Source organism: Podarcis vaucheri (assembly GCF_965113315.1).
Source record: "Podarcis vaucheri genome assembly, chromosome: 11".
In the NCBI taxonomy this organism is placed as follows: Eukaryota; Metazoa; Chordata; class Lepidosauria; order Squamata; family Lacertidae; genus Podarcis; species Podarcis vaucheri.
The window spans coordinates 30,198,386-30,221,868 of record NC_138749.1 but is presented as its reverse complement, the minus strand read 5'-3'; the positions used below and the strand labels follow the sequence as shown (position 1 = coordinate 30,221,868).

At 41.3% G+C, this 23,483-nt stretch overlaps 1 protein-coding gene and 1 long non-coding RNA gene across 4 annotated transcripts in view; one reads left to right on the top strand and one right to left on the bottom strand.

The window, feature by feature from the left end:
• Positions 1-23,483, bottom strand: part of CERT1 (ceramide transporter 1) — a 50,387-nt gene that overhangs the window by 13,037 nt on the left and 13,867 nt on the right. For all 3 annotated transcript variants that reach the window (XM_082191933.1, XM_082191932.1, XM_082191934.1), the window contains exons 3-8: positions 16,620-16,736; positions 8,510-8,617; positions 8,117-8,255; positions 5,963-6,046; positions 2,165-2,322; positions 1,237-1,329 (exon numbers count right to left, since the gene is read on the bottom strand). In XM_082191933.1, the coding sequence (XP_082048059.1) occupies positions 1,237-1,329; positions 2,165-2,322; positions 5,963-6,046; positions 8,117-8,255; positions 8,510-8,617; positions 16,620-16,736 (699 nt within the window). The remainder of the gene's footprint in view (positions 1-1,236; positions 1,330-2,164; positions 2,323-5,962; positions 6,047-8,116; positions 8,256-8,509; positions 8,618-16,619; positions 16,737-23,483) is intronic.
• Positions 7,558-15,008, top strand: LOC309514744. The gene is made up of 3 exons (XR_014212162.1): positions 7,558-7,928; positions 13,376-13,432; positions 14,978-15,008. It is a non-coding gene; the product is annotated as an uncharacterized lncRNA (long non-coding RNA).

The following is a 23,483-nucleotide window of genomic DNA, read 5'->3' as shown; positions in this document are numbered from 1 at the left end:
GTGATATGTTAGAAATTCTAGAGTCCAGAACGTTTGTTTCTCAGCTGGTATTATTTGATATCAATTCACACTGTGCATCTTGTATAGGCAAGTATCACAGAAATTAATGCTAAAACCTCCACTACTGAAATAAATGGTTCTTAAAGAGCTCAACCTTGACTGGATTGCACCAAGGGTGCTTTGAGGGGCCATATCTCATTTCTGAGCAATGTCCTCCTGCTCCCACAAAGGTTTGGAGTGCCTGTATCTGCTGCAGTTTCTGCTACCATCTTTATTCACATAACTGCTGGGGAACAAAGTTCATAAGCAGCATGAAGCGGTTGGGCTAGTTTTGCGTCTCTTACTCCCCATGCATTTTTATACAATATATGTCTGGCACTACCCACACTCTGGAGTTTGACACACACATTCCCCAGTCCTCTTTCTTACACAGCAGCAGAAGGAACTGAAGGAGTTGCAGTACCAAGAGCAAATCTGAATAATGCTTAAGCACATACATGGAAAGTTGGGCTGTGCATAATAGTACATGTCCTAGGTAACGAGAACAGAATCCTGATTTAAGATGGACAATCCTAAGCTCTCTTACTATTCTAGCTAAGGGTTTATATGCAAGATTTTAGTTGTAAAGACCTTCACACTATAACAAAGGTTCTTCAAACTCTCTGGAGTCGACTTCTTAGTCATATTTGTTATCAAAACATGACTGGGAAGTACTTGGTTCATCTGCATAGTATAAACGAATAATTACAATGCTTTCAACCACTGCCACTTCTTTCAAACTAGCTTTATAGCATATACATGCCGACTGTAAAGTCTGATAAAATGGACAGGTGGGGTCTTTTGCATTCCACATTCTTTCAAACTGGGTCCATAATCTGGAAAAGCTACAAATGTTTCAGTCTCCTTATATTTAATGAGACATAGCATGAGAAATAGAACAATGGATTGCATTGGGGATACGCCCTTATGATTATTCACCGATTAAAAAGTAAGGGAAAGGTTTTAGCAAGAAGTGTATTTAAGCTACTGTGCTTTCAGATCTACTAAGACACAACCCTTTCTTGATGCGCAGGAAGTCTGCACTGAAACCTTGCTTCCAGGTATTCATGGTCCAGGGTAAATATTGAAAAAAGATAAATATTTGAACTTCATTGTCTGGTACTCTTAAGATTTCCCTCAGGACTACCTTATGCTTTTGACCGAGGGACAGAGCTACAGCGTAACACCAGTTCCTACCTCATAATCTGGCCCACCGAAATGAGACTTTTTTTTAAGTTCTGTCATAGCATTTTTGTAGGCTTCTTCTATTCTCCTCCTTTTTTCAATTTCCTGTAAGAACACACACAAAGGCAAAAGTTTATTTCTAATCTCATATTGGAACAAGAATTGAACACTGTGATAGCATCTTCACAAAATTGCTATATTGCATCACAAGCTGCAGAGGGATAACAAACTGTTGGGTTATTGCAAATGATAAGAGGAGGAGACAACAAAAAAAGTTCTCAAGATGAAAGCTATTGGAGCAACTGGAATTTTAGCCTTTAACTAAAATATAGCAATTGAAAACAAAACAGATTTTGAGAGGCTACATTCAGCTTGATCAACTTCCACCCGGAAACCTACGTCTCCATTATGGAAGGATGTGTGGATCCAGAATTGGCCTCCACAGACACTTACAGACTCGTTAATAACTGTGTTTATGGAAGACAATCTTACTTGGCTACGAGTGATCGCCAGAGAAGAAGATTCTCACCCCAGGACACAGAGTTAAAACATACTGCGGAGCTATGTAGCACTACTCACAAACAAGCAATATAGCTAACACAGGTCATGAGGAAAATTAGCACAAATATTAATATATATATATATATTTTAAAAAGCTTAATCCTGTTTAAAGCTTCTTAAACACCAAATTGTAAGAAGCACACTTCAAACATACAACACTAACAGATTGCAATCAGGTCTGCGGATGGAGACGCAACAAGCAACATGTGATATTTGCTAAATAACATGGCTACAATAGATGCAAGTGCTGGCATTTTAAACCATTTTGTCGAAAACAACCTTAAGGTACATAACTGCATGTAAACACAAGTTACCACCCTTAATTTACCTGAAGCCAAAGCCACACCATTTAACCCTCCAAAAGGCAGTGAAATCTTACCTTATCCAATCTTTTCTGCCAACTTTCTTCACGTTTTACCATTAGCTCAATGCAATGGGAAAGCGTAGCAAGGATTCCAGCAGTCGTTGCCTTGAAAGTTATAGCTTCCCCTTTAAAGTCAATGCCATTTATTCCTTTGGGCGTTACATGTGGAAACACTAAAACAAACAGATTAGAGATTTATCAGTACAAACCGTGCTTTGCTCAAATGCATGTTACCTCATAAAGCATTTACTGCATGCTTGGCTTGTGCGCAGTTTAAACCATTAGAGTTCACCTATTTGGAAAGCATAGAGGAAACTCAACAGGAGAAATGTCCTTCCTCAGCTACATCTTTAGTGTACTGTATTCTCTCAGTTCTTCTGTGCCGTATAGCAGCATTGAAAGGGAAAAAAGCCATGTGGGTGGCAGAAGTGGTAATACTCTTGTAACAATACCACCAATTTGACAGCTCGATTAAAACAGAACTACCTTAAAGCCTAGCAGATGTAGCATTTAAAAACCAATAATTAACGTGCGCTCGAATCTTGTCGTGAACTGTGAAAAATGCCCTCAGAAAAAGTGTTCAGGTTTCTAATGATGTCCTCTGAAGTGGAAGGACACTTTCTGAATATACCTTTCTGAATATATGAATTCTCCTTAGTTACAGTGATTTCGAATACCGCATCAGCCATCTGTTGCTAAGCTTGTTTAAATAAAAAAAGTGATCTATTTAAAAGTATATGAGAGAGAATGTTATAAAAATACATCAACATATATTAACTGTGGCAAAACATATTGTTCAGTCATGTGTTGACACACTAAGACTGGAGCTGGCTGCTTGCTAGGAGCCTGCATTTAGGAATGGCATGGCCCAATATATGGCATACTCAGAGCATCTACCACATCCAAATCAGATGTACAATCTAAATCAGTAATCTAATTGGTAACTGAAACTAGCCCCTTTCAGGGCTGGAGTTCAGCATTTAAAAGAGTTGCGCCAAAGGCTTCACATACATTTGCAGGGATTACCAGAGCTACTTGGTTGTTGCCAGCATTATCAGAAACAGTGGGGAGGCAGGGAGGGGAGGCTGAAAGATAAGGTCATCTAGCAAGTTTATGGCTGAGACAAGGTCTGAAACAGAGATTTTTCCAGCCCATGCTCTAAGAGCTATCATAGGGTGAACTGCTAATGGCAGCTTCTGAAATTTAGTGGATAGACTTTGGGTCAAAATAATCTGCTGCGATAAAAGCTGACGCATTAAGCCTTCCCCCTGCCCAGGGATCAAGGTAACATTCCAGACTTGCCATTACTTGACAAAGAGAAGTGGTGGCATTGACAATTTCAGCTCAGTCTGTTCCATTCAAGGAATGTACATGAAACAGCCAAAATGTCCGCTCCCCTACTGTCGCTTTTGGAGTCATCTTAAGTGATCAAAACCATTTTAAAAATGAAAAGAGATACAAAATAATCTTTCAAAGGATGCTGCTTCAAGTCCTCTTGCAGCTTATATTTTTTCAGACACATTACTGAAAGTTTTTGCTTTATAAAAAGGTAAAGGTACCCCTGCCCGTACGGGCCAGTCGTGTCCGACTCTAGGGTTGTGCACCCATCTCACTTAAGAGGCCGGGGGCCAGCGCTGTCCGGAGACACTTCCGGGTCACGTGGCCAGCGTGACGAAGCTGCTCTGGCGAGCCGGCACCAGCGCAGCACACGGAAACGCCGTTTACCTTCCCGTTAGAAAGCGGTACCTATTTATCTACTTGCACTTTAGGGGTGCTTTCGAACTGCTAGATGGGCAGGAGCTGGGACTGAACGACGGGAGCTCACCCTGCCGCGGGGATTCGAACCGCCGACCATGTGATCGGCAAGCCCTAGGCGCTGAGGATTTACCCACAGCGACAAGAGGCTTAAATCAATATTAACAACCAGAAAATAACAATAACAATAACAATAATAATAAAATAAGCTACAGAAAGTGCCACACAGGAAGAATCAAGAAGACTATGCACAGAATAGTTGTGTCTTCATAATCACTCAATCTTCCAAAGCTAAAATGAAGGATAGCAGTTCACAAACCTCATCATTCCAACCCTCCCTCCCCCACTAGTCAAGTACACGTCTACAGCTCTGGATATATTTTTTTAAATGGAAAAGAGATTAAAAATTAGTCATTACTCTGTTTTTTATTTATTTATCTATTTAATTATTTGTACACAGAAGTAATATTAGTCTTTTCTGTGACCATATGCTGGTAAAATTTGTCCTGGCTCACAAGAACCCTTTGTGAAAAGGGTTCCCTGCCCTTTGGTATATCTCCTGTTTAGCTGTGATTCCTGTATTGCAGGGCGTTGGCCTAGATGACCCTCTGGTCCCCTTCCAACTCTACAGTTCTGGGATTCTATGTGAAGTTGCCTCTGAAAAACCACTGAACAGGGAAGCCATGGCAAAGTGGCAGCTCCATGGTAACATTCTGCATCAAAGTCTTCATATGAAGATCCATGAAGAGCAGGCAGAGGCAAACTTGGCCCTCCAGATGTTTTGGGACTACAACTCCCATCATCCTTAGCTAACAGGACCAGTGGCCAGGGATGATGGGAGTTGTAGTCCCAAAACATCTGGAGGGCCGAGTTTGCCTATGCCTGATAAAGAGGGACTCCAGAGAAATTACTCTCCGGGTATAAATTTAGAAAACCTGTTTTCAGCCTGGCTCCAGTGAAAACCTGCAGCCCAACACCTGGTTGGCCACCAATCCCATAATCACAGACTACTGGCATGCTGGCTTGGTCCAATGGGGGTTGAGAAGCCCATCAGCATCTGAAGGGCCACATTTCCCCCATCTGTACAATTCCGTGAGCAGCCTAACTCTTGCCCCTCTTTTAGAACAGAACACAGTAGCTCAATTGGTTAGAGCATGGTGCTGATAATGCCAAGGTTGCAGGTTTGATTCCCGCATGGGACAGCTGCACGTTTCTGCACTGCAGGGGGGTTGGATCCTCAGGGTCCCTTCCAACCCTACAATTATAGGATTCAATTATAGGATTTATGTTTGCATAAATTCTCAACACATCATCTTGCGGTGGAAGTAGCAAGATAAAGGTTTCTGTATCTTTTCAGGCGAGGAAACACAACTAAGTACAAGATCAGTAGTCAGAAAGAAAGCAAACTAACCCCCCCCCCGAACATGTGGCTGAGTAGTTTAAAATACCTGTCATATTTCATGACAAGATGTACCTGTAGTTTACAATGCTAATGAAAAGAAAAAAAGGAGAGTTCAAAGTGACAGCTGAAGATGCCCACCTAAACATAATTGTGCACAATCAACTGGGATGAGGGAACTTTTATTTAAATCTGATCACATGGGAATTAGTCACTATCTATTTTCAAATTAAAGAGCTACAGCCAATGGGGAGATATTTCAAGTTAGAAATAAAACTTTGTGATTGTTAACTAGTTTTATAGAGAAGATCCTTTCCCCGCAGTTCTGCAGAAGGCTAACCTAGGAGATGCAACAATTCTCAGCAACTGAAGGTTGGTTAAACTACAAATCAGTACATATAATTTATTAGTGAAACACATAATTTATAACAGAACACATTTATTGAAACCCTGAAGAATTTCTGAACTCTGTAGCTGCAATATATGCCAACTTACCTGGGTGTAAGTGCCAGTGAACTTACTAAGATTTACTTCTAAGAAGACATGCACATGCCATTGTAAGTTTCTGAAGAACAGTTATTTTGTGGCTAATTTGCTTCAGGATCACTGTTCTTATATCTTTAGAACATTTTGACAACCATACATTTAAGCGTACTCACATTTTTCCTTACTTCCATTACTATTGTGCAAAAAATCCCCATCAGAGCGTGTTGTAGGGAAATCATCTTCATCATCTTCTACCACTACAACAAAGAGAAGCATTGATTACTACTGGGACTTGGAGGAAATTGAAAGAGTAGAAAAATAATTTGCCAGTGCAGTCATATCTGGAGAGTCAACGAGACATACTCTACTGCTACTACTCTTACGTGTGTGTAATTTCAGTGTATAATTTCAGTGTACACTGCAACATGGTCATAAATGGGGTTTTTTTGTCATGTACAAGCAACAGGAAGTTAAGGCTAGCAGGGATCCAAATGCTGGGGGTTGTGGTGGTTCAGCCACGCTGAGGGCTATTCTGACACATCTGTTCAGCAAAACAATTGAGGTGATATTTCATCATGTGCTCTGTGACATCACTCAAAGTAACTTTGTAGCTTTGGATTCTTGACGGAAACAAAAGAACTCTTGGCTACCCCCATTGCTACATTTCTATTAAGTTTTGCTGTGAAATAGGAAGACACAGAGTGAACATTTGGCCAGGTACAGCAAAATGTGCATCAAAGCAAGTAGTGACATTTCCTTCCAACCTGAGACATTTTAGCACTAAAGCTGCATCTAAAGACTCTCCTCCCTGAAAGAGAGGGGAGTGGTTGTGGGCGGGAGCCCGAACACCGCTCCTAGCAGGGGGCGTTGCCCCCTGCCTCCAACTCACCTGGCTGGCACTCACGCCCCCCCCCGGTGGCCGTCCAACCACGTGCCATGGGGGGCGTGTCCAGCAGCCTTTATGCTGCAGTGCCAGCCTCTCGCCGGCCTCATTTCTATTTGTCGTCCTGAGCGAGTCACCCACCCTCCACTCCCTTTAGTTAGGGCTTAGGTCATTGGCCTTGCTATGGACCTTAGGTTGGTCGCCCCGGTTGACCGGGGGGCCTGGTAGGAGTTTTTCCATTTGGCATTAGGCTTTTTGGTTTTTTCGCCTACCTCGTAGCAATCGTCACAACTTTCTGGTGGTATTGGTGGGTAGGTTAGGCATTGGAATAATGTGTTGTGGTGTGTCGAAGTGCTAGGTGTGGCCATCGCCTATGCCTTCAATTTATAGGGGTATTCCGGTAAAGGAATCTGGCGGTCGTGTATTCCGTCCGAAGCCTGCTTGGCGGGAGGCCATGGCACGACCGGCGGTGACATCAGGGGTGAGCCTATAGTTGGATTAGCATCAACAGGTGATGAACCCCTGGTGAATAAACCCACTTATTTTGCGATCCAATGCCTAAGCCAATACCTTTTCATTGCTGTAATCAATAAAGTTGTGGCCTTTTCTAGCCCATTAACCTTATATCACGTGTACCTGTGTCTTCATTTTACTTTGCGGGGGTCGGGTCCTCGAACCACAATCCACACTTACCGGCAGCCCTGTTTAGGGAAGCTTTTAATGTTTAACAGACTATTGTATTTTAATATTTTGTTGGAAGCCGCCCAGAGTGGCTGGGGAAACCCACCCAGTTGGGTGTGGTATAAATAAATTAATTATTATTATTATTATTATTATTATTATTATTATTATTATTATTATTACTACTACTACTACTACTTTGGAGCAAGCCCGCTCAACAAAGGGTCTCACTTCAGAGCAGCAATGCACAAGTTTCTGCTTTCGTGATTATGACTGTATTAGCATTTTACTTCAGGGTTACTTCTGAATGTAACCCTATTATGATGGAATGTGAATAGTCACAGGGAACTTGTATTACATCAGTGTAGGAAGGCCTTACATCCTGTACCAGTAACCCGAGTCCATTGTGTATGTGCACTCAGCATAAATGCCCATCTACAAATGACTCTGCGGTAACCCTATGCATCCCATGTATGACTGGTAAAGTGAAAGAGCAATTATTATAAACACACATATCAACAGCATTAGTGGGAAGAGGAAGAGAAGATGGGGATCTGAAGAGAGCAGAAGAAAGTGTATGGGAAGCAAGTATACAATTACCTCTAATGAAGGAGGTTGGGCACTGCTGTGCTAGACAGCTGAAAGACTTGTCAATTTTTTCAAACAAAAGTTACAAATATGACAGTTTGTAACACTTGTTACTTTCCTATCAGACCCTAGAATATGATGCCTTTTGTTTAAATAACTAACTTAAGCTGAATACCTTTATCTCTCTGAAGTTCATCCTTGGAGACAGCGTCAGCACAGGCATCAAAGTATTTCTGTAGCGTATCAACCTGTCTACACAATATGTCTCTGAAGGTTTCCATTTCAGCAAGCTTCTCACGCAAACTGTGGCCCTTCTGAAAACCCAGAAGTTAAAACCGTTCAGCTGTTAATTTATTTTTATTTACTATATTACTTTCTATATCAACTTTCATTTCAAAAGAAATACCAAGGCAGTTCACAAGGCAATAATGTAACAAAAAAATCAGTAAAAAGTTAAGTAGACAAAACAGCAAAAATACATCATTATGAGGTTATCACAGGAGATGCATACAACTTGGGGTATGGATGAGGAATCATTTGTAAGACCTTTACATTCTTTGTCACTAACCTTGAATGAGGAGGTCGATGTTGCCGAATACCCACTCGCTCCAGACACAAGGGATACCATAGAGCCATGGCGCCGTAAGCTCGTCTCTGATCCATAGCCAGATTCAGTCTGAAGAAAGAGGAACACATACATTAATTATGAAATGTAAAGAGGCAAATCCCCATTAAAGAGATTTTTCAAAAATGATATTCTTTAAACAGGATAGTGCTTAGAGAAATGCAGCCAAGTTAATATATACTTCAACTTCAAGCATGCAAGACTCAATTTGGTGCAGTAGAAAAAGGAGAGCCGAAGAGGATGGATGAGTGGAGGCAATGCAGTATATGGCATGATGTGCCAAGACCTCATGTAAATTCAACACAAGAGTAAGCGTATTTCATTGGAGCAGCCTATTAATAAGTCTTCTGTTCCCTACCTGTATCTTGTGGTTCCCCAGGATTTTAACTAGTCACTGTCATTAAGAGTTTGCCAGAAGTCAAGAGTATGCATACATGTATTAACCCTCCCTGGCCTTCCAAAACAGTAAAATACTCAATACACAAATAGTAAAATACATTTTAAAGAAAAAAGAGTTCACAGATAAAAATGCCTACCACAGATGAAGTTTAGCAGGGAAGAACCTGCCAGAATGAAAATGTCTTTGTCAGCATGAGAGACAGCCAGAGAAGGGATTATTTGCTTTACAAAGACAGGGCGGAGTATCGCCACAGTATTACTACAGTCACCGAGAAGGCCTTAACTCTTCTGGACATCAATCATGCTCCCACCCCTGACTTTGATTTGTGTCCAGAAGCAAATTAGAAGTTAATGCAGACCCTGTAGGATAAGAGTAACGTGATCCCATGGGTGTGTGCCCAATAACATCCTTGCTGCTGCATTATGAACCAAATGCAGCTTCCCAAAACTTTTCAGCAATAACCCACTGCAGAGAGCACTGCAGTAATTCATTCTTGATGTGCAACTGAGGTGTGTGTCACTGGAGTCAGGTTTTGCTAATTGTACTTAAGACTTACAATATGTGCACTCCTTGTACAATTTTATCTGCTACAACAACCAAGGACAAGAGAGTAACGTGCAGTGTCAACATCTGCATATTTTGAGACTATTAATGACAATTACAAAAACAATTATTTTTAGTTACCACAGTGGGGTAGGGGGAAGATAAAGCTAAATATGGGGGGAATTGCAGTGTGGCTTCAGAAAAGGAAGGAATATTAATAGTGCATAGAGATATATGTGTAGATAGTGGCACATGCAAAAAGCATAAGAAGAAAAACAAAGCAAGCATCATGCAAAGCCCCACCATTCTATGACTGCAGCATCTAAGGCGGAGCAGTTCAATGCCGAACTTTTTATGTCTTGCAGAGCAGATCATTAGTAATTCACTGTAGGAATAACTCCGTTATAATCAAGATGAAAAAAGGTAATAAAAGCGTCTTCCACCCTAAGTATGAATAATCCACGTTGCTAAAACAGAGGCAGCCAAAGTCTACTCAACAGAAAAGCTGACAGTCACTACCTTGAAATTAAAGGAATTTCTCATTCTTATTGTAGCAATCAATGCACAATATTAAACCCTAATGCCAATTACCATGCTGAACATCCAGAAGCCATTTTGTCAAATCTCCATGCATGGGTGTAGCCTCAAAGCTATACTCAGAACTAACAAAGCACACTGCAACATCTTCACCAGCTTTTTGCATCTCTGAATAGACTCCATTATTCCTTTCAGAAAGCTCTTTCATAGGTTGACAGTCAAGGAGGGGAAAGCCACATGATTCTAAAGCCTTGTGTAATATTCTGTTGGTGCAGGCAGTAGCAGCAAAGCACACCATCAGTGAAACGGGATCCAGCAACACAATAGCTTAAGTATTCAATCACATCAGACCTTCACTGCTGACTCAATCGTCCGATAGGGATTTCCTTAAGTGGGTCAGTAATGCTTCAGAGAGAAAAAGCACAGACTCATAGGAAGCATCACTGGTCCCACGCCCTGATTTCCCATATTTAGATAAATTTACTTTAACCCCTCATGAAGCTTAATGTATTCACCCACTGACTTTTTTTTAGCCTGGCCTACATATTGCATAACAGCTACACACAAATAGCTATTCTTCTCCAATTAGAAGCCCACACCTAGGAACTGGGAAGTAGCAGGATAAAACACTACAGATGCTTGACACTAATTCTATGCAACACTCTTTACATGTGAAATACCATTTTGCTTGACCTGTACTTTATTAATCAAGTTATAAAAGGAGATATAAAGTTAAGCAGCATCAAAGTGAAATAATATATTGAAGTAGGTAAGAGGAAGATATATGTGAATGAAAACAGAATAAAAACAGGAAGGCATAGGAAAATAAGACTGGTGAAAGCCGTTATGCAATGAATATTCTCACAGAATGCACACACATATCACCAAAGACACTGCTGAATGATTTAAAGGAGAGGTGCTTTAAAACACAAGTTCACCAATAGTATTTCATACACCTAGAATCTGATGGAACTCAGAACAAGAGGGTGAAGAGGAATTGGGCAGAAAGTCAGACAACATAAAGAGGTAGTTCATTAGGAGGAACTGTTCTGCCCCAAATGACAGACACAGGAATTGAACAGAGGACATCCTTTGGCACTGGCTCAAGGGGGTGTCTTGGCTGAGAAGGGACTGATGGCACTGAAGAGCAGCCATACTCCTTAGAACAAATCCACAAACAGATCTCAATGGGATGTTGAGGAGACACATATGGGTGAGGAAGCTGGTAGTAAATGGAAACTGTTCAAAGAATTGTAAAGAAAAAGCTCATTTCATAACCACAAAAACTGGGCAATTGGTTTCTCAAAAGAGGCATGGAAAATACTTTGAAATAAACGTATTTTGTTGTTCACATATGACCATGTTCAGATAGAGTTTTGACATATGGCTGGTACAATCATCAAATACCAAGGCTGCAGGAATACTTTATGAGACCAGATTAGAAACAGTTTCTTAAGCAAACTGGATGGATAGATCAGGAAAATGTCTTTAGGTTTAATAATAAGATACTGGCTTCAAGAAAGCAATTCACCTACATATGTTCTAACTATGCATATCTACATGTGAGCACACACCCACGTCAATCACATGAGACTCATGAATTTCATGTGGCCGGGGCAACCCAGCCAGATGGGCAGAGTATAAATAATAAAATTACTGTTATTATTATCTTTCCTCATACTGAAACAGAAAATCATAACTATTCCATTTAGATGGAATACACCGGATTGCAAACTAAAATCTTGGGAAGAAAATAATGATGAAGAATGACATGTCATGAACAATAGTGGCCACTAGATGGAAGCAATAAAAAGAAGATGAAGACTTTGCTTAAGGTTACTATTGGTCAAAGTCCAACAGTAACCTTTATCATGCTTTTATTACATTCTGGTTACTCCGCATTTAAAAATGTTTTCAAAACAGCCTGATTTTAAATGATTAAAGGTTCATACATGTCTGGCTTTAGCTGAAAAAGCCTGTACAGCTTCAGGTTTCTTAAATTAAAATCAAGGTTAGATTTTATTTTTAAAGAGAGTTCAGACCTAGCTACTTCAGAGTAAAACTTGCATACAAGGCAGACCTCAGGGTTCTGGACACATTGTAAAAGATAATGCTTAAACCCCTCCTGCCAATTCTATTGTTCTGAAACACTAGCTATTGAATTTATTGCATCTCTTTATGGAATATAATAAGGGCACCCTCGTTATTTGTGTTGTGACAACTGTACCATACAGTTTTTCACCAGGCACAGAATTCTGCATCCTGAATCTCAGCTTGCACTACACATAAACAAAGCTTGCATAAAAGTTTGCTTTTAAAAATTGCTATGGATCAAATCGCGGGTGGCGCTGTGGGTAAAACCTCAGCGCCTAGGGCTTGCCGATCGCATGGTCGGCGGTTCGAATCCCCGCGGCGGGGTGAGCTCCCGTCGTTCGGTCCCAGCTCCTGCCCACCTAGCAGTTCGAAAGCACCCTTAAGTGCAAGCAGATAAATAGGTACCGCTTACTAGCGGGAAGGTAAATGGCGTTTCCGTGTGCTGCGCTGGTGCTGGCTCGCCAGAGCAGCTTCGTCACGCTGGCCACGTGACCCGGAAGTGTCTCCGGACAGCGCTGGCCCCCGGCCTCTTAAGTGAGATGGGCGCACAACCCTAGAGTCGGACACGACTGACCCGTACGGGCAGGGGTACCTTTACCTATGGATCAAATAGTAAGAGGAGCTCTGCTGGATCAAACCAAAAGTCCATCAAGTCCAGCATCCCCTTTGAGACAGCAGCCAGCTGCCTATGGAAAGCCCCAAAGCAGTGGCTGATGGAAACTGTATTCCAACCTGGAAGGCACCAGTTGCCTACCCCAGATTTAGTCTTGAAAGTTGTACTGCCTAGCAAAGTGTCAGATCCCAGATTCAGAAGCAAATGGGCTTCTATGCCCTCCATAGGACTTTGACCCATATAAGCATAGGTAATAGGAATATAGACAGCTGCCTACACCAAGTGAGACTATTGGGCCAGATAGACTGGAAATGCTTCTCCAGCATTCCAGACAGGGAGCAAAACTGGCACCTTTTGCATATGCTCTCCTACTAAGCTCTGTACAGAAATAGTCATATGAAAACAAGTTTGCTTGCCTGCTTGTTTTTTAACAAGAGTTTCATATAGCTCTCTAGCCATACATTTTCAGATATCTTAAAAACATGAATACAATACTGTATAAAGAAATAGAACAGACTATCTTTAAGCAGACATAGAACAATCACCTTAAATCAATATATAAATGGTAGAAAAGGTATATGTAACTTAAATACAATTATGTATAAATAGGTATTTTTTACAGCAGGAAGAAATTTCTACATTGATCAATTTTTCCAGGCTGCATCAGGATTTTATACAGGTACTAAATGGGAATCAATGTTTAATTCATTTTTTTCTCTGTCTTCTATCTCTCCAAAGTACATATTCTTTCAGAATCTCTACTATATTCCAAATTCTAGCTAGCTAGCCAAGCAGTGGTGGTGAAGCTCACCTCCATTTCTGAGTTGCTAGAATTCTAGATACACTTGGAAGAGTCTGTATTAACTCTAATTGCCATCCACACAACCTAGTAGTATTGTCAAAGGCTCTAAAGGTATAATCTGATTAATCATGAAGGATATCATATATTATATTTCTTTTTGCAGAACAATCTAATTTTGGGTAGTCACATCAGATAGGTTTGAAATTAGCCCTTTGTGTTTTCTATCTCCACTGTCTACACACAGTTTACTTGAAACCTTTTGGGGAATCTTAGTAGAAAAGCAGCCAATAAAATAAAATAAAGTGCTTGATTTACTAAGTGCTGCTTTGTGGATTGACTTTTTTTAAAAAAATGATAAGAGAGAGCAAAGTACACAAAGTCCTGAATACAGTATTTCTAGAAAGTTATCTGCCTCAACTCCAAGGTCCAAGGAGAGGCAAAGATAGTATCTCACTGGACTGACTCCTTCAACATAGCTAAGACTTCAGTCCATGTCACAGGGCTCAACTGCAAAAATACATTTATTTCAACATCAGTTAGGAATTTCTTTACTGCACCAGTAGAAAAAAGTAGTTCTTCAATCACATAATAAAGGGTTAATGTTGCTTGCCCACTAGTTACCAAACAGTTAGGGCAGAAGTCTTTGGGCTGTAACCTCATGGGATAGTTAAGCTAACACATTCAATTTCTGATTGAATGTATGTGGAGTTCAAAACACCCATTTGAGAGAACAGATACGCATTTGAAAGCCCATGGAATAGAGAAGCAGTTTAGAATGGAGACAAGGATGACTACCTTCTCTGTATTATGTCGCTTCCTTGTGTTATATTCCCACTTCCAAAGCAACTTTATTTTTATTTTAAAAAGTGCAATGAGATTCTTGTATATGATATGTACTTTGCCCCCTCAGGAAAATGCAGGTGTGCTTGCTGGAGGTGCCCATCTCTGGTGTTTGGGCCCGGGATATCCTGTGCCTTTCCCTGTTATAAACATAACTGAAAACTTGTTTTAAGCTTTGCTTATAGAATAGTTGGGCACACTGCAAAGTACAGTGCCAAAAAGACTACAACAACTCACCACCTTAATTTAACTGGAGCTATTTTAGTGCTGTGTGAGCTGTTTTGGTAGTGTTTTTTGGCTCTCTACATAAATTCATATATGCTTAATTCTTTGATATAATGCTTGGCCAGTTTTGAGTTTTCTCCTCTGCTGCATTTTCCTGGTCCTGCACCCTGATTTTGTTCAACATTTTATTTTATTTTATTAAATTTCATATAATTTATTTAAGATTCAACAATAACAAGAAAAACCACAGTAACTACATCAGTTCATTACAATTGCCCATCTTTAACAATAATTGACAAGATATAGAACATCACTTTAACTTACTCCAAGTTTCATATTTAACTTTTATCTCTTTAGCTCTTTCTTAGCAGATCAAAAGGAAAAGGACCAAAGAAAAAGGGTATGGAGGGGGGAAAAGAAATAGAAGAAAAGAAAAAGAAAAGAAAAGGGGTAAAAGGAAAAAAAGGAAAAAAAAGAAAAAAGGGTTAAAGGAAGAGTTTAAAAAGAGAGAAACAAAATAAACACATTTGACTTCTGATTAAACTCATTGTATTATTGTTTCTATTATTTTTTCACACAAAGTTCTGGATTATTGTATTACTTTATTTGTTTTCATCAGATACCAAAAACACTATGATTTTAAACATCCAACACCATTAATCATGTTGACTGAGGTTGATGGGAGTTGAAGTTCATCATCTGAAGGGCCACAGGCATATCCCTACCACACAGGCAGCCTGGTCACATGCATTTCCCCCCATTTCTCCAAGTTCAGTTGCTGAGGCTCTTTTAGATGTTGCTATGTGAGTTTTTGGCTTTGTTGACTTTATAGCCTTTTAAAAGAATGTATTTAGTGTTTCCATTCTATTGTATATTATTTAACACTGGCTTGAGTGCAAAATATGCATCCTATAAATGTTCTGAATAAAGAAAAGTACATTTGATTTTCCAGGAAAGATGTTTAATGGAAAGTTCGCTCCTTCTGTAACTTCATAATACCCTTTGAAAAATCAACATCTGGTTGCTTATATTGCCACACGAGCACCAGATCAGATATTCAGACCCAAATCAGAATATTAAATGTTTTAGCCGTGTAACTTTAATCTGATTAGGAACATTATCTTTATGCCTAACCACTATACAAGAACACAAAAAAACCAAATCATAGTTCAGTTTTAGTTTCAAAAACCTTTGAAAACTAACATCACATCCAGTCATTATCTTCAAGATCAATCCAACAGCATCTTTTACCATTGTATTTTTAACAACCACTACAAGTTCTTCACTACAAGGGCTTGCCGATCGAAAGGTCGGCGGTTCGAATCCCCGCGGCGGGGTGCGCTCCCGCTGCTCGGTCCCAGCGCCTGCCAACCTAGCAGTTCGAAAGCACCCCCGGGGGCAAGTAGATAAATAGGTACCGCTTACCAGCGGGAAGGTAAACGGCGTTCCGTGTGCGGCTCTGGCTCGCCAGAGCAGCGTTGTCACGCTGGCCACGTGACCCGGAAGTGTCTGCGGACAGCGCTGGCCCCCGGCCAATAGATGTGAGATGGGCGCACAAACCCCAGAGTCTGTCAAGACTGGCCCGTTCGGGCAGGGGTACCTTTACCTTTACAAGTTCTTCCTACCTTAATCCTTGTAACAATCTATTTTTAAACTTTACCATTAGCATATGATAGCTTGCTCAAAATGGTTCAAACTCTTATTTGCTGGATATAATTGATGTTGCTTATTTTCTGTATTGCCACGCATTGATTCCAAGTATCACCAAGCATTTCATTACTGCTACATTTGTAAAGTGCAAAGTCTTACATAATCGTCATTTCACTCATTATACCCATTCTTATATCACAGGTTACAATACTTAAATATGATTTTCAGTTCTTGAGGACATCAGCATCTGTTTTGCCATAGAAATGTCACTGAAGTGTTTAAGCAAAGCCCCTGGAGGCTTATCCATAACCACACACCATTATTAACTGCTAAGGAACAGAAACTATACCTTGTGCTGTTCAATTGCATCTATCCATTGTTGTCTATGATCTGGATCCTGAGCCCGTAGATACCAAACGCTATCATTCACGCTAATATCAAATCTGCACTCATCAAAATCATGGGGCTGTGGAAGGAAAAATGGAAGGTCATTATAACAATAAGAATTATACATAAAGGAGATAACATGTGGCACCCTGTCGTTTGCCATGTTTTGGGGGGACGGACCTCATTGTTTCCCAGCCAAGTTCATACCTGCTTAGTTTTGGCAATGCTGCCGCCCCAGATACTCCCAGACCATTCACTGGGCCCAAATCATGTTAGTTAAACCTGATTTCACCAGCTTCATTTTCTATGACAGTCTTAACAGTCCTTTAACAAGCTACCATATACCAAATTAGGCCATCAGTTTATCTACCCCTGTACTGACTACTGTGACATGCAGTGGCTCCCTACAATCTCAGATAAGGCCTTTTCCATAATTTGCTACTTTAACCTTTATAAACCAAACCAAACAAAACAAAACACCACACAGGTATTTTCATTTATTCATATTTATATCCAGCCTTTATCACAGATACCACAGCAGATGACAATTCACATTAAAAGACCCAATAAAAGTTAATCATTATGTTTCATATCAGTTGCTATATTCAGCCAAACTGAGATAATCATGATTATTAATGTTGCACTGTCAGGATCCAACCAAGAAAAATCAGAGTATAGTACCTTTATGAAATAGAAAGGTTAATGAAGCAAACTCTGAACATTAATGAAGATCTACAAAATAAGTTAACTGCATGAATAGAATTACTACTGAAAATGCAGTAAGATTTATTGACACATTTAATATCCTGTATTTTTGACCGAGACACCAATCTCCAAGGCAGCAACAATTCAATAAAAACCAGAATACAATTAAAAACCAGTGCATAGAAACATACAACACCAAACCAATGAAAGCAGCAGAAACCAATTACATTAGAGGTTTCCCTTTAAAATGGTATTTCTTGATTATGATGAAAGCAGATGCAGTGGCGTAGCGTGGGTTGTCAGCACCCGGGGCAAGTAATTTGCGCCCCCTAACCCGTGGATTTGCGCCCCCTAACCCGTGGATTTGCACCCCCCACCCCTAACCCCCAGATGTTGTGCCCGGTGCGGCCGGCCCCTCCTGCACCCCCCCACGCTACGCCACTGGTGGGGATTGAATCAAAACTACACACACACCCCTCTAACTAGAAAAACAGAAGACGTGTTCACACGCTGCACTGAACACAGATACAGTGGGTTTGGTGTTTGTGCGACGGAGTGTACACTTGATTTGAACAGTTCAGCTGCAGATTCCTGGAAAGTTAACATGTGAATACCGTCTGTACTGTTCACTCCATGAAGGTGGCATATGAATAACCGTGCACATGTGCACCTCGACCATTTGTGTACAGAGATTGTGTTCCTTCAATGTAACGTATAAACACCTTTGGTCAGACAGACAGGGGTGTGCGTGCAAGTTGTTCCTATTCGTTTTTAATGACACAAGGTTATATACACAAACACACCAGGTACTCCCAGCTAAGACCTCGACTTTAAAGTGGACAAACTCTGGTTGAGTCTTCTTGCCACGATCCAGCCGAAGTGTAGCACGTTCAGGCTGCAATCCTAACCCTACCTTGCACGAGAGTAAGCGCCATTGGAACACAACAGGCCTCAGTTTGAGGTATTCGGACAGCAATCCTGTGCACAATTATATATGGGGCTTAAGCACTCTTGGTCACCCGCAGGGCTTACTTTCAAGTCATTACTGTACAGACCCTCGCCCGCCCGCCGGCTTCCTCTCGTAGGGTTTTGGGGAGCGCAGGGCGCGGCGAGGCCCCTCGGAGCTCTCCTCCCTCCCAGTCAGCAGAAGCCGCCGCCGCCTGTGGCTGGGCTGAGGGGATGGCGGCGGCGGCGGGGTGCGGAGGCTGCCCGTGCCCAGCCAGGCGGCGGTGGCGGCGCTGCTGCAGCGGCTGCTCCTGCGAGCAGTGAGTGGAGCGCAGCCGCAGCGGTGGCGGGGGGCGCGGCGCGCTAGGGCGCAAGGCTGGCGGTGGCGAGCCCGGCGGAGGAAGGAACTTGTCCCTTCCCTCTGGACTCGCGCCCCCCCAGATGTTGTGCCCGGTGCGGCTGGCACCCCTGGCACCCCCCACGCTACGCCACTGAGCAGATGGACTTCAGCATACAGCAGATTCACGCAGAACACTCCTTCAGCCCCAAAGCTTAAAATGATCCCTTCAGACCATCATGGGAAGGGAAGGATTAAATCAGTGGTATGCAACTTTTCATTAGAGCAGAACCTTGTGTTCTCCAGATGTTTTGAACTCCAATTCCCATCAGCCCCAGCCAGCATAGCCAGTGCCAGGGGATGATTTGAGTTGCTATATGAAACATGTGGAGAGGACCAGGCTATGGGAAGGCTGCACTAGAGTGAGCAGGAACATAATAATTATGCCTGGCAGTGATGTTTGTTTTGATTATTATTTAATTTCTACACTGTTTAATATATTAACAATATCTCTTAACTGAAGCAACAACAGATATCTTAAACAAAAATAGTTACATATAAAAATGTTACATTAACACAAAGTTACTACTATATATAAACTATATATAAATCAGTATTAATTGATTTTTCCTTCTGACACACCCTCCCTCTAAGCCTCCAGGTTCTCACTAAGGGTCCAGACCCTTGAGGGTAAGCAGCAGTAGCATGATTAATTATAGCTGTCGTATTATACAAATTGGCGTGCCACACAATACAAAAGATTGTAGTCAGTTTCATGTAAGAGCCAATGGTGCAACAGCCCCCTCCCACCTCCTTTTACATAACTGCATCACACGTCAGTTTGTGGACCAGGACAGAATGTCCTCCTCAATGGTAGTTTCTCTGTAAGGTTATTTCCCGTATTTCACCTAACCCACTACTTCCTTAAGAGCTTTTACTTATATGTGCCCTGAAGTCCATGATTATTCAAGACTCACCAGTGAAGGTTTCTATTAAAAAACACAACGACTTGTGAGGAGGGGGGAAACAACCCAGTATAATTAGATACAGTAGCACTGTGGTAAGAGAGGTACAGAAACACCAGATCTCAAAAGATTGCATAGTAGCAGCACAGATTGCTCCTGATTCATGAAAACCTCAGGAAGTGTTGTAAGCCAGGAAGGGTTTTTAGATGCAGAGTTTCATGCAAGCTTAAACGTGGCTGCTTGGAAGATGACACTCACATGCCATAGTTCACATTTCCATACAATTGGCCAATACTTATTTTGAAAGATGAAGCCTCAGCACTACAAAATCTCTTGTAAGTTTGTCAGAGATGAAATGCCATCCCAACTACTAGTGCAAACTGTCTACTTGCCTGAGCACCATAATATGGAAGCCAGAAGCCAAGCGATATTCCAATTCCCCTTCCATGAAAAGAAAATCTGAAAGCATTTTTGGCACCAGTTCACTTACAAATCATTATTGGAACTAAGTCTCATTCACACCTCATGGAACTAGTAATGCAGTTGTTTCTTTGACAGGTTCATAACAATGAGCACTGCTTATTTAGAATTTCAACATCACAATAGACATTTGCCACAGGTCAGGTAACAGAATGAGGAACAGCCTCAGAGTTGAAGATTCTGCCTTCCCGCAGCTGAAGGAGAATTGAAGTGAATCATTAATAGATTTATTAATGTAATTTTTACAATGGAACTTTCACAATGGAACAAGGTTGGTGATTCCTTCCAACTAGGGATGGTTAGGATTGTGCTGTATGACTATCTTTACCCAAATCTTTGGCTGCAAAGACTTGTCTATCTGTAGACTGCTCTAGGCCTTCCAGGATGCCTCTCTAAAGGACGAGTTGCTAGTTTGCAAAAGCAGGATGTATCTTTGTAAATCTTAATCTAGACAAACAGAGGAGAGGGAGCATTTAGATCAACAAATAATTTGAAACTGCCTGTGAATGACTATCAAAGCCAAGCAGAAAACAAAATATCACTGCACCACATGGCATTCTTTTTTACAAGCTCAACATGCAATAAAGCCTACCATTACATGCTACTTGTAATTCACCATTTAGCATCAGCCCTATTTGAAGGGCCAGTGAACTTGCTATTTCATACAGCCTTTCTTCCTCCTTTTCCAGAAGTTAAAGTATGTTTATGACACCACTGTCAGTTACTGCAGAATCATGACTAAGGCTACAAGAAACATCCAGCTCAAGTCCCCAGTAGGGCTGGGAGATACCAACTTTTCAACATCGCAGTGTATCACTAGCCAAACATTGCGGTTTGGCGATATATCACAATGTTGAAAAAACCAAAATGCATTGGTCTCTGCCCTCAAGACACTGGGTGAAACTGCCCCAGCTCTGGTGGCTTCACTCAGGCACTTGTGGGCTGGGACAATGAAGCTTGTTTGCGCTGCTCAGCTGGGGATCAGGAACATTCCCCTTCCCCAGCTGAGACAGCCTCCGTGCTAACTTTGTTGCGGGGAGCAGCAACCACGCTCCCCTCAGCTGAGCAGTTTCACTGAGCCCCCACCCTGCCACTGGCTGGCCTGGGGCTCTTTTAACTGCTCGACTGAGGTAAGGGCAGCTGCCCACTCCTCAGCTGAGCAGTTTAAAGACGCAGAGGGAGGAACAAGTTGTATTGGCGCCTTGCTGATACAGCTTGTTTCTACCTTTGCATTGTATGAGGGCAGAGTGGGATAGCGGTTTCACTCAGCGATATATTGCTGGTGAAACCGTCGCTGCTCCTGAGTCCCTCTGCCAGCAGCGCCCACTGGAGGAAGGAACTCTAGCCAACGCTGCGAGCATAGGGACTCAGGAGCAGTGGCGGTTTCCCCAGCAATATACCACTGAGTGAAGCTGACATCATGGCCTGCTCCTCATACCGGTCCTGGGTGATATATTGATATACTGCCCAGGCCTATTGCCCAGTGGGGTATTATTGCTCAAACTTCCTAGTTTGAGAGGCAACTGTCTGTTAAATTCACCAGTTGAAGGCTCTGAGACCATGTTCTACCCAAAGGATATATAATTCCATCACTTTTTGTCTAGCAGTCCTGCCACTTCCGATACTGTATTCTTTGGAAGCTAGTAGCTTTGTATGGTGGATTACCAATGCTGTTGGGAAATGATTCTGCCAGGCAGATTAATCACTGATTTCCTGTTCAACCAGCAATAAACACAGCAGGCATACTGTCAGAATTTTACTTCATATTCAAACACAATTACTGCTGCTCTTCAGAGCTTAGTTTACAGGCCCCTGCACATAGCTGAGTTGTTTAACTTTACTTTTCTGTCTGAAAAATGGTCCCCGAAGAATATCCTTCCTTCTTTCTATCTTTTAAAAAGGTCTGTTTCAGAGTCTGGAAACCCTATAGGTGACAGAATATTTAAGAGTCTATACAACACAGCTTCATCTACATTAAATATTAAAAATAGAGGATACAAAGTTAGTCAGGTCTAGGAACACAAAAGATATTGCTAAAACTAATATTTTACAACTGGGTTTTAGACTTTGGCTGCATTCACATGTCATGCACAGCCATTCTATAAAAGACAAATGTGTGTGATTCAATTTGTTAAGAAGTTGCATGGAGTTGTATCCAATGTTAGTCATGCTCAGAGTAGACCAAATGAAATTAGTTCTTCTGAGCGTCTGACCTAGCAGAGTGTGTAGAAAAATAGATGAATGCAGAACCTTTTCTTCCTTCCTCTTTCCCCCTCTCCTCAAGCTTCATCTGCTCCAGAGAAATTGGCCCTTTTGCACCTCTGCTCAGTGACCAGTTGGCCTCTGCTGTTTCCTCATGTTAGTGCTCTTTTTCTTTCTTTCTTTCTTTCTTTCTTTCTTTCTTTCTTTCTTTCTCCCTTCCATAGAGCTCTGGCACTTGAGCAAACTCAAGAAGGCACTACAAGTCTTGGATTGAAATTAACGTGCTAATTTTGTTTCCTGAATTTCCATATCAAGAACTATTTTAGCTGGCAACACTGCTTGGTATTTAATGTGCTCCCTAGGTTGTTGTTTTTTTGTCACTAGTAGAGACTTAGGGTTGTTTTCAATATTAGTTTCTTTGAATAGTTATTAAAGCTTACAACCAATATAACCAATTCATAAACACCCCACCTTTTGTAATTGGACCTAAACTAAAGTACCTAACGAACTGCACCTAATTTCCTCTTCTTTTAGTATTTAAATCTTTAATGGATGCACAAAGCACACCACAGGTTAAAAAAGTTCAATTTTTGCTAATACTCTTATTAGCTCTATTAATCAGGTCAAACACACTACAGGAACAAAGAAATTCAAAGGATAAAAATTAATTATGAACTAAGAACCTTATTAACATCACAATCACGGCTTTCACGAGGTACATACAGCTCATTCGGGTGACACGGGATGACATTTCATTGCTATTATTTTCAGTTCATTACAATGTCTATCACTGCAACTATTGGTCACATTTACATGCAATATTTCTTAAACACAGCGTAAAGTGACATACATTGAGGTTCCGAGGTGTCTCATCCAAGCACTGATAAGATGCAAACCTAGTTAGCTACAGAAAATACTGCTGAGTATTTTGCACTGATACCATAATTCTGGCCCACTTATAACCACATAGGTATATGCAATACTGAGATTAACTTTTAAAAGATGCATTCTTAACAACATTGCTTTCTTTATCAGATATACAAACCAAGATCTCAATTCTGAGTGGCAGTCAGAGTGAGATATCAGTAGGGGGACTCAAACAGCCCACTAAGAATGCTCAGTGTGCATTGAATCCTGGCTTGAACAACAGCATTCCACACCACAACATTTTGTTGTGTGTGACACTTGTAGC